The sequence below is a fragment of the Carassius gibelio genome, chromosome B9, assembly GCF_023724105.1.
Source record: "Carassius gibelio isolate Cgi1373 ecotype wild population from Czech Republic chromosome B9, carGib1.2-hapl.c, whole genome shotgun sequence".
Taxonomy (NCBI): domain Eukaryota; kingdom Metazoa; phylum Chordata; class Actinopteri; order Cypriniformes; family Cyprinidae; genus Carassius; species Carassius gibelio.
This window is the reverse complement of record NC_068404.1, coordinates 26,643,237-26,655,280: the sequence shown is the minus strand read 5'-3', so window position 1 is coordinate 26,655,280 and position 12,044 is coordinate 26,643,237. Positions and strand designations below refer to the sequence as shown.

General features: G+C 37.0%; 1 protein-coding gene across 2 annotated transcripts in view; it reads right to left on the bottom strand.

Annotated features, from left to right (window-relative positions):
* The window catches only part of lrp2a (low density lipoprotein receptor-related protein 2a), a 94,390-nt gene that overhangs the window by 4,933 nt on the left and 77,413 nt on the right, over positions 1-12,044 (bottom strand). For both annotated transcript variants that reach the window (XM_052565536.1, XM_052565537.1), the window contains 17 exons: positions 11,755-12,000; positions 11,475-11,603; positions 9,425-9,544; positions 7,469-7,585; positions 7,112-7,228; positions 6,588-6,725; positions 5,930-6,052; positions 5,701-5,829; positions 5,420-5,551; positions 4,412-4,543; positions 4,121-4,264; positions 3,671-3,836; positions 3,429-3,557; positions 2,398-2,618; positions 2,139-2,318; positions 1,141-1,260; positions 824-914 (listed from right to left, as the gene is read on the bottom strand). In XM_052565536.1, coding sequence (XP_052421496.1) covers positions 824-914; positions 1,141-1,260; positions 2,139-2,318; positions 2,398-2,618; positions 3,429-3,557; positions 3,671-3,836; positions 4,121-4,264; positions 4,412-4,543; positions 5,420-5,551; positions 5,701-5,829; positions 5,930-6,052; positions 6,588-6,725; positions 7,112-7,228; positions 7,469-7,585; positions 9,425-9,544; positions 11,475-11,603; positions 11,755-12,000 — 2,434 coding nt within the window. The remainder of the gene's footprint in view (positions 1-823; positions 915-1,140; positions 1,261-2,138; positions 2,319-2,397; positions 2,619-3,428; positions 3,558-3,670; positions 3,837-4,120; positions 4,265-4,411; positions 4,544-5,419; positions 5,552-5,700; positions 5,830-5,929; positions 6,053-6,587; positions 6,726-7,111; positions 7,229-7,468; positions 7,586-9,424; positions 9,545-11,474; positions 11,604-11,754; positions 12,001-12,044) is intronic.

Here is a 12,044-nt window from a genome sequence, read left to right as displayed (position 1 = left end):
TTCATACTAAATATCAGTCAATTATCACTAAATAAAGAGGTTTTGCATATGACAGATTATGTTTATAATTGAAATCTATCTATCTATCTATCTATCTATCTATCTATCTATCTATCTATCTATCTATCTATCTATCTATCTATCTATCTATCTATCTATCTATCTATCTATCTATCCACACACAGAGTCAGGTCCATGTATATTTGGACACTGACACAATTGTCACAGTTTTGGCTCTGTATGCCACCAGAATAGAATTAAAATGAATCAGTCAAGATGAAATTGAAGTGCGGACTTGAAGCTTTAATTCTAGCGGTTGAACAAGAATATTGTCACACCTTAAGGATCTTTAGTTTGCTTTCTCTCATCGTGTTTCTGATCTAGTTTTTGTCTTCCCTTAATTATGTCTATTGGTTCAGGTGTGTTTTATTAATTATCCTCATTTGCCTCAGTAGTTAAGTTCAAGTCTGTTCAGTTCGTCTTTGTCCGGTCTTGTTGATGTGTTTCAAGCCTTCCTTGTGTGGATTACCTTCATGTGGATTTATTAAAAACTGTTTAATGTAATGCAATAACTTCTACATTTAATGTATAAGTGAGTCAACTGTCTATTTACTTATAGTCCCTTGAAAAAGGGTGGCGATACATATGAAAGAGCTGTAACTCCTTGTATGTAGTGCGTTGTATATACAGTCTATAATTTGCAGCAAGTTTTCTAAGAACTCATATAACAAAATATGATTGAAAATTCCTCATGATATGAGCCCTTTCAATAACTCTTATCAGCGGGGCGGCTGTGATGCTCTACACTAGCGTTCACACTCACTTGCACTTCGGCAGGCCTCCCTCATCAGTGTAGCATGTTCCTCCATTCATGCATCTGCATGCAAGTGGCATGGACACCTCTGCCTCAATGGCTGCAAGTGCGAGGCAATGCAACACAGTCACAATGCAATCACAACACAAGTCAAACACTCACTTTCATCACAATATCAGAGCTCTGAAGCCAAAACATCACATGACAATAATGAAAGCATCATGCAGGAGTAGATGCATGCATGTTATGAAATGTATTGATGGGATGCAAAGGAGCCAATCAGCTCATCTCAAACTAACAGCAGTAGGTGTGTGTTCATCTCTTACCGGCATCACATTCATTCTTGTTGAAGGTGAGCAGTGTGGAGCCCTGTGGACAGGCACAGGTGTATCCACCCGGCCGCAGCAAACACAGGTGACTGCAGACACCCTGACAGGGGTTCAGCACTGCAAGAGAATACGAACAGTCGTTTACTATTACTATTACAGGAATTATCTTCAGCTAAAAGAAACGCGGTAAAAAAGAACTGAGGAACTGTGTTTTTACACAGTTGCTCTTGGGTATAAATACAAATGCAAAAACACTATATATATGTTAATTAGCACGTAACTGAATGTTCACAGGTATTTGCATCCTTTTGTGCAGATACAAGATGTTATGTATCTAAGTTATCTAATTTAAATCATAGGATGTGTCATAGAACGTGCATTAGTTTATGGGCATAAAGTCACTCAGCTTTAACCTCAGGCAGCTATTCCTTTTTAGATGCTTCTTGTTTAATAACATTGCTGCGTCATAATCATAATCTAACAGTGTTCTTCTAATCATGTTTCCATATTCAGGTTTTCATGTCTTTTTTATTTAATTTTCAACATTAATTTACATATCAGCCCAGATATTTTCATTATCTTCATGACGGCCAACTAGGGAAAACACTTCATTAATATGACGAGCTGCACCTCAAAATACATGTTAGATGGAAACATTGTGTATTATGATTAATTCGATGTATTTTAATAGTTTGACAAATGCAATAGGTAATAATCATTTGCATGAATGTTCAATTTATGTTGTAATAAATATCTGAGACATTATTGTTGTATCTAAATGTATTAGTCTTTATAGAGTGAAAGTAAAAAGAGCAAATGGGAGAAGCAGATGAACAAAACAGCCAAACAACAAACAGATAAAGAGGGATTCAACTGAGCTATGCACGTACGTTTTAAACACTACAGATCATTACATGTTAATTTCTCAGGTAATATTAATTGTATGACCTATTTCAGATGTGGTAGTGGTGTAATAAACATATCCCGTGTCTCACCCGAGTGGTTGTGTCGGTGCTGCTGGTAGATGCGTACTTGAGTCAGCCAGGGGTTTATGGTCAACACCTTCACCTTGTCTCCTTTCCCGAACTTATCTTTTTTCCACACTTCTCCCTTCTCTTTAGTCGTCCAGTACACGTGTCCCTCGAACACATCCAGACTGTAGGGGTGACCGATGTCTGCAATGACAGCAAACGTGAGAACCACGATCGGCCAGTCAAAAGCTGTTTTCACAGATGTAATGCTCTGCCGTCTCACCTCCTGATATGATCATTTGACGGTCTGTTCCGTCCGCTTTCATCGACTCAATGATGTTTTCTTTGGAGTCGCACCAGTAGATGCGGTTTTCATTCAGGTAGTCTAAAGCTAAACCAGTGGGCCAGCCCAGATCTTCATCTAACAGCACCTGTCTGTGCTGCCCATCCATCCACGCCGTCTCAATCTTGGGCTTCCTGCCCCAGTCGGTCCAGAACATCTGACTATAACATACACACACAAAATAATCATCATTAATGACAAAAACTGCAGTTTTGAAGATTTGGGCATCCAACATTTTATGATCAATGAATTTTCACACATATATTACAATTGGTGTGTGATTATTAGACAAGATTTTATTTAGTGCTTAAGATGTAATATATATATATATATATATATATATTAGATGTATTTATTTTATTGTATTTTATTTTATACATCATATAATGTATATATATATATATATATATATATTAGTGCTGTCAAACGATTAATCGTGATTAATCGCATCTACAATAAAAGTTTTTGTTTACATAATATATGCGTGTATTGTGTATATTTATTATGCAAATATAAATACACACTCATACAGCATATATTTTTTAAATATTTACATGTACATATTTATATTCATATAATTTATATCATATTTAAATATAATATAAGATATATATAAACAACATTTTTTATTAAATATATACATGCATGTGTGTGTATTTACATAAACATAATAAATATACACAGTTCACACACATATATTATGTAAACAAAAACTGTTATTTTAGATGTGACTAATCACAATTAATCATTTGACAGAACTAATATATATATATTATATATATATCTCAATTTTTTTTTTTTTTCTTTACTCACAAATCTCTACACAAGCTCAATACATGAGCGATATCTACCCAAAATACTATTTTATAAGATGCATTTATTTAATTTCCATGACTTTCCCAGACCTAAAAATCACAAATTTAAAAATGTCATTACTTTATAGTAAATCTCATACATATTCATATTCTTACCCTAGACCAGGATTGACCACAATAGCGGCTGGCTGATCAAGATCACTGTGAATCAACCACTTTCTGTAACGTCCATCCAGTTTTGACACTTCGATTCTATTAGTCCCAGCATCTGTCCAGTAAATGTGGCTGATGGAAAAGACAAAACGCATAGCAGAAGGGATGTTTATTTTCTCTGGAACTGTCCCATTGAAGAATCTGCATCAGAGCTCAAGTAAAGTATAGAGAAGCACGACACACACCCTCCGATCCAGTCCACGGCGATGCCATCAGGACTGGAGATGTATCTGAGGTTCAGGTCCACCTCTTTCACAGGATTATTTCCATGGTCATCAAACGTGGTCATGTAGGCCCTCTTAATCGCACCGAACTCTGAGCCTCGTCCCAACACTGTCCAGTACACTATACCTGACAAATCATTTCCAAATATGCTTCAGTCAGTGTGCATTCATAACCGGATTACAGAAACACAACAATACAGTGCAACAGTGATTTCATAAACCTAGGTTGGTTTGGTAAGGACTTCAAAACATTCTTCAAAATATTCAAAAGAAATCCTGTAATAGTATATAAAGAATATAACCCTGGCTTTGTCTTATTGAGCTTTAAATTGTGTTTCCTTGTGATGCATCTGCATCAAAACATTAAGCATAAGTTATATTAGATGGGATTTCCCATGGATATTGTCTTACTTAGACCGAGGCCCTCTGGGTCCCACAGGTAGTCCAGTGCCTGAATGTGCTCCGCATTATCCACATAATCAGAGTACTGCGCTGACGAGAGGTTAAAGCGGCGGATCCGCACGTTATCAGGCAATAACAAGACGGGAGGATTTCCTGTGGGGAAAACAGGAGTTGTCACTGAAAAGTGAGGAGTGTGCATCTATGACTTCTAAAGGAGCGCTCACGTTTAGCAATGTTCGTCAGTTTCAGGCTATAGAAGGTAAAAAAGAGAATAAATGATTTCAGATTGAAAAGCTTTACCCTCAGCAGCGCATTCGACTCCCGGCTGCTCTCCCACTGATCGAAACCCGTCGGCGCAGAAACACTCATAACTGCCCTTAGTGTTCCTGCACAGCTGTGGACACGTCCCGTAAACCTCACACTCGTTTACATCTGCAGACGGACAGAAAACAGCTCACATTATACATGCAGGAAGCATTTCAACTTCTGAGGGTGTGCCAATGTTGTCTCTAAGCCGCTTTCATGCAGAGAGAAAAAAGTCCAGGCCAAGGACAGAATGAAAAAACTAACTGGTCGTTTTCTGTAGCACTGCTCAAATTTGTTTTGTGATCCAGAAACTTTCCAACATCAGCACTGTCAATGAACTGAACTGAACCTGGATTTATTATGATTAAGTGAAACAAAAAAGAATAATAATAAAAAAAAAACATACAAAACATTTTTTACTTAAAATAATTGTTAAAAAATAAAATAAAACACAAAGAAAAAGTCTTTCCCCAGCTAGTTGCCAAGGTAGAACTTTTCAGAATTTAGTATTTAGCTTAACTTGATGTCCTAAAATAACTGAAATAAATTTAATGAAACGCACTACAAATGAAAAAGAAAATGTAAAAATGCAAAAATAAACCTAATTTAAAATATGAATACAAACTATAATATTATCTCAGTGGTACTAATAAAACAGTGAACTGACTTGAGCTAATTAATCATGCTACTGTATCTGCTGAGCTGAACTGATGAACTTTTGCAACACTAGCTCTGTTCACATGCAACCAAATAATCCGCTGGTAATTGGACTGATGGCTCAATCAGACTGAAATGGCTTCATGTAAACATCTTAATCGATCCCACTGAGCTCCTAAACTCTTGATTGGATTGAGTACGGAAACTTGAAAGTACATGTGCAATAACAGAAATGGGGGAATGACGCAACAGATGTTGTTGATGTTGAAGTTCCTGTCTGGCTATAAGCCTGTCTTCTAATAAAGAAGTAAATAATGAGTACAGTATTCAGACGACACAACAAACCATCGCAGTTGTTCTTGTCCTCCAGGTTGGGTTTATATCCAGGTCTGCAGGAACAAATGAAGCCTCCGGCTGACAGATCTGTGCAGTTATGCTCACACAGATTCTCACTGCATGTGCGTCCATGGCCGTAGTCTAACAGAGACAGATGAAGAAATGTTACAAAGATGTGCAGGCTAACATATCTAGACCTTTTTTTGGAGAGTTTCTGGAGCTTTCTCCTCTTTTGTTTATGCAAGAAATAAAATAAAGAATATGAGGGTGAGTGAATGAGCAAAACTCACAGCAGCCGAGTTCATCGCTCTGGTCCTCACAGTCGTCGTAGTCGTCGCATGCGTACTGCAGAGGGATGCACTGACCGTTCCCACATTTATACTCGTCTTCAGTGCAGGGCCCATGTGTGGGAGTCACACCTGAGGAGTCATTCACACAAAACAGTTTCAATTTAGGGAATGAAAAGGGTTTCATAGGTCAATCGTGTATTTGATTATCAATCTATTGGCGGTCACTCACAATGCTCCGGCCTCTCGTCGCTTCCATCACCGCAGTCATCTATCGAGTTGCAGAGCTCGTGACTGTAGATGCAGCGGGTGTTATCACAGCGGAAACGAAACGGAGGATCACACGAGATGTCCACTGAGGAGACAAGAAACATGACGGTTGTGCATTCTGTTCCACATCTACCTTATTGTGTTATATAACTGATATACTCTACAAATGATATTAGAAAAAGAAAGTTTAGACAGATAGTCGGGCTGTGCGATATACCGCATTTTGGTCAGGATCACGACTTCTGCTTCTGCAGTATTTAACTAAGTGTTATTTATCCTGAAAACGTTTAATTTTAGTATGCCACTTGCATTGGTAACAAGCCTCCACAAGCTATTATGGCTGTGGTTGCCAGATTTCAATAGATTAAATCCCCCGATCTGAGCGTTTCTCTTAAATAAATACATTTTTCAATTAGAATTCAATATAGATAGATAGATAGATAGATAGATAGAGAGAGAGAGAGAGAGATAGATAGATAGATAGATAGATAGATAGATAGATAGATAGATAGATAGATAGATAGATAGATAGATAGATAGATAGATAGATAGATAGATAGATAGATAGATAGATAGATAGATAGATAGATAGATAGATAGATAGATAGATAGATTCTCACAGCAGAGATGCAGTTCTTCATCTGAATTGTCCCCGCAGTCATTATCTCCGTCACATATCCAGTGCTGCTGCACACACACGTGGTTCTTGCACTCGAACAGAAAGGGTGGACAGTAGGTGCTGTTTGGGTAGCGTGTTGCTGAAATATACACACATACAGCTCAAAGTCAACTTTCTCAATACATGATGAAGATGCATTCAAGCATTCAGTCGGAAACACACCCATGACTTTGGCATTGCTAGTGCTGTTTCATCTACTGGCTGCTCAAAATGATCCTGATCTTATTGTGAACATTTCATCTGTGCATATATATATATATATATATATATGTATGTATATAAAGGTTTGTCTTCATAGTCTTAAATCAAAATGTCAAATTCCTTGATATTCCTTATTAAGTTTGCATGAAGATGGGAACAGTTGCACAAGCCTTTTGGACTCTAGAGGGCGCTGCAATACAACTCAGCTGTCTTCTGGTTACATTTCAGGAAAAAAAAAGGAAAAAACCATGGCAGCAGACTCACGACAGGAGCTTTCATCAGTGAAGTCGAGACAGTCAGCGTTGCCGTCACATTTAAAGCGCTCGGAGATGCAGTGGCCGCTACCGCACTGGAAGTAACCCGGGTGACAGGTCCGCAGCTCTGAAACACATTCATCCACAATCTCTCAATACGCCACGGAGAATGAATTATGCACACTCCCTCTAAGTCATTCACAAGGTATCCTGGCACACAAATGCATTGAGATATCACCCACTGAGGACCGATCCGTAATAAAAAAACAGTATTATGATGTTGAACATGGTGGCAAGTGTCACAGCTCTCTCCATCCCTCTTTTACTAGTCTGTCCTTTCTGCTGTCTCTTCTTTTCTCTCACTCACCACAGTCTCTTTCATCAGAGTTGTCCTCGCAGTCGTTGTCATGATCACAAACCCAGCGGTCAGGAATGCAGTGCAGGTTGTCGCAGCGGTACTCGCTCTCTGTGCACGGACGAGGGGCTGCGGAGGCATAGGAAGAGTGCATCAGCCGCTTGTCTACATTTAACCAACAATTTAAAAAATACTGCAATCAGAATTCAAAAGTTAATTTTTGTGAACAGAAGTGGCCAAAATACAGCTGACACAGCACCTGAACAGTGCACTGAAAACCTGAACTTTTACTAAAACACAAGGGCAGTGATTAGTCACAAGACTAGAGGTTTATGTGATGAGATACAGCTTGCTCTTCAAGGCCATTTTTGGGAGGTGAGTTCATAGCTGGACTCATCAGGGGAGTGACCCGCGCTCAACACCCCTACAGCTCTTCTGTAGGGAGGAAAAAAGTGCTGAAAAAATCAGCGCTTCTTTCAACATGCAGCTCCGAGGTCCAGCGCAGACCATTTGTCAACCTTTCACACTTCACAGCACCTCGTCTGCCATCACGTCTTCTCCTCCACACTCTCTGTCTGTCCAATTTGTTCCTCTCAATCTCTTTATCTTTGTCTTTACTGTTACTCTAAATATACAGGTGTCTTTCTCTCTTATTAAGGGAACAGTTCATCCGGCAATAATCCATTCACCCTCATGTCATTTTAAAACCAGAGAAAGTAAAATGTTAAAGAATAACTGAGCCATTCTATTTCAATGACAAAAAAGCAGAATAAAAGTCTATATATATATATATATATAAATATATATATATATATATATATATATATATATATATATATATATATATATATATATATATATTTTTTTTTTTTTTTTTTATTTATTTTTTTATAGTTGTACAAAACCAGTCATAAGGGTAATTTTTTTTCTGAAATTGAGATATATACATAACCTGAAAGCTGAATAAATGAGCTTTTACGATCGGACAATATTTGGCTGAGATACAATTAAAAAATCTTGAACCTGAGGGTGCAAAAAAAAATAAAAATAAAAATAAAAAAATCTAAATATTAAGAACATCTTTAAAGTTGTCCAAATTAAATTCTTAGCAATGCATATTACTAATCAAAAGTTATGTTTTTATATATTTATATTGAAAGTAGTAAATTTACAAAATGTCTTCATGGAACATGATCTTTATTTAATATTCTAGTGATTTTTGGCATAAAAGAAAAATCTATAATTTTGACCCATACAATGTTTTGTTGTATATTTCTACATATACTATACCAGTGCGATTTATGACTGGTTTTGTGGTTCAGTTTTATTCCACTTCTTCAGAAGCCATTCATTATATAAAGCCAAACTCATTAGCTTTATCTAGTGAGTAAATCAAAATGTAAAGAAATAGATCACCCAAAAATTACAATTCTCAAACCCTGTATAAGTTTCTTTCTTCTGTCGAACATAAAATAAGATATTTTGAAGTGTGTTAGTAACCGAATAGTTGCTGGACCCCACTGACTTCCTTACTATGGAAAAAATACTATGAAAAAGTCAATGGAGACCAAAAACTGTTTGGTTACCCACATTCTTCATATTCATTTGAGTTCAGCAGAAGAGAGAAAGTCATACAGGTTTGGAACAACTTGAGGGAGAGTTAATAATTTTTGGGTGAACTATCCCATTAAATCAATATTCACAGAATATCTCGTCCTGTATGTATCGTTGGTTCATACATGTCACAAACATTAAAAGACAATCATATTTGATTTAAGAGCTACATGAGAGTTGACCATTTATCATATTTATTTGGAGTTTATTAGCTCCAGTCCTTTTAATTAACATTTTTATTTCATTGAACCACACAAAGGTGAGTAAGTAATGACTAATACTTAACTATCTCTCTGGTTTGTTGTGATTGTATATTGAACTGACTGAAGGCAAGAGGTGATGGCTGTTACTCACTGCAGTTGCGTTCGTCAGATCCGTCGCCGCAGTCGTTGTCTCCATCGCAGCGCCAGCGCAGGGGGATGCACTGGTGGTTATCACAGCGGAAATCACCCGCCGGCTCACAGGTCAACTCCTCTGCAAACACAACACAGACACACACAGACCAACACTAAACAGAGCGGAAGTGAACGTATTTATGAAGGTAAATGCACGATTTTTAAAGACCTTTATAAGAACAAGTAAAGAAAGTTTAAAGAACAAATGGAAGGGGACACGGAGTAATGAATCAAAATGAATTTATGATTAAAACAAAAACAAATATATGATGATGAGGTCAGAAAAAATAACTAGTTCATGTATCCTACTGTCAGATATTTGTTCTTGTTTTAAGCATAAACACACTTCAATTTGTTAGATTTCTCAGACTTCATAATTCATATCATTTTGCATCTCAAGTATGAATCCTGATCCTCAAAATGTTGAGGTATTTGTATACAACATTCATTTTTTGTAGTGCAATGCAACATGACTTTAAGACTTCGTGCTCTGAATTAATTTGTTCAAGGGCGAACTAAGATGGAAACCCTGCAAAAAAGAATGCAGGGTTAAAAGAAATAGATGAGAGGAGAAGAAAAAACAAGAAAACTGAGATTGAGAAGGAAAAGAGGTGAGATAGAATGAGACGAGGGTGAAAAAAGAGACAAGAAGAGGTCAAATGAGAGGAGTGAAGAGGACAACATAAGAAAGCAGAATAAGTGCAATGAGAAGAGATGATGAGAAAAGGAGACAAAGTGAGGTGAAAAGGAAAGGATAGGAGAGGAGATGAACACACACACACAGACACACACACACACACACACACACACTGGTGCCTGACACGGACATAACTAACACACACATGAATCAGTGGTGTGGCCCCAGACAGGAGGAGGGGTCACCGAGGGCCCGTCCATCACACACAGACTGAACTAACACTCACTAATGATTTCAATCCATCAAGACACACACACAACAAGCTTTACACAACATCAGTGATAATGGGAGCACTACACACACGTCTTACTGAATCGGACTGAAATTTAAAGGTGGGGGTAAATTGAAATCATTTTTGTTTAAGTCAGCATGAAATCGAAACTTGATCCAGTTTTGTGGCATTTTATTGAGCGCAATGGCTTATCGAACAAGAAAAAACATAGATAAAACATTTTGCTAAAAAAAATACAATAATAATAATAATAATAAAAAAATGTTTTTCAAAAACTCCCAATTCCCCAATTTTATATTAGCATAAAAAAACATGTTTGAATTTTTTTTATATGTTTGTAAAACAAACAAAAAAGCTGGACATGGCCAAAATGGATTTTTGCCGCATATTTTCAACACGTGGATTAATATACAAATTTACCCTCTTTTATTAAAATGTTTCTAGCAATTAGTATTTTTTTGTTTATTTTTATTTAATATTTTAATAATGATATATTACTTTACTATTTCTAATAAATATCTACATTTTTGTGTTGTAAGCATTGCCGTGTGAATAAAAACAGTTATGCGGAGTAAAGTTTTAAATAATGCTGTGAATAATTCTAACATTTTTTAACAATTTTAATTTAGATTTACATTTACACATTCACTGTAGCACAAGCTTCTATCCAAAGCAATTCATCTCAGAGCCAGCAATATTCAAAATATATAATGTCAGGTTTATTAGAAAGCTAGATTAAAATAACTTAAATATCTACAATTCATATTTAATATCGGTTTCTGAATAAAAAAGTCATTTTTGTATAGTCATTTAAATGTTCATATCATTCTAATACTTTTGCTATTACTTTACTATTTTATTAATACAAATATCTAAATTTTTCAGTTGTAAACAAAAATATTGTTTTCAGTCATGTTAAGAAATCTTCAATAATTTTCATAATAATTTTATGTTTTATTTTTTAATCATTTTAATAATAATACCTTTACTATATTTCATTTATAAAAAGATAACTTTTTATGCACGTTAATATATGCTTTCATTGTCGTGTTTGAAGTGGTGTGTTTTCTGCTGTCTCACCACAGTTTTGTTCGTCGCTGTTGTCCCTGCAGTCGTTGTGTCCGTTGCACACGGCCCACAGAGGAACACAGCGGTAGTTTGTCCTGCAGTCGAACTCTGTGTGATTGTCACATCTGTACGCCGGACCCACTGCAAACAGCATCCCACAGATGATTAACAACAACCAAAAATACTCAGAAAGGAGATTTAAGGTCACTCCATACTGCAGAACCTCTATATAAACTAATGAAATAACAAGGCAGATGCATTGTAACGGTGCAGTAATGTGTGGGCAGCTCACTGCATTCTTCGATGGGCTCGTCCGAGTTGTCTCCACAGTCATCGTCCACGTCACACTTCCAGCTCTGCGGGATGCAGCGGCCGTTCCTGCACTTGAACTGTCCGGGTCTGCAGGTCCTGCTGGAGCAGTGAGCGGGATCCTCGTCAGATCCGTCGCCGCAGTCGTTCTCCCCGTCGCACTGCCAGGCCTCAGAGATGCAGCGCTTGTTGGCACACTGCCACTGATGAGACTCACACTGATGCGTCGCTGAAGGGCAGAAGGAGAGGAAGATGCATCACCAAATACATGCC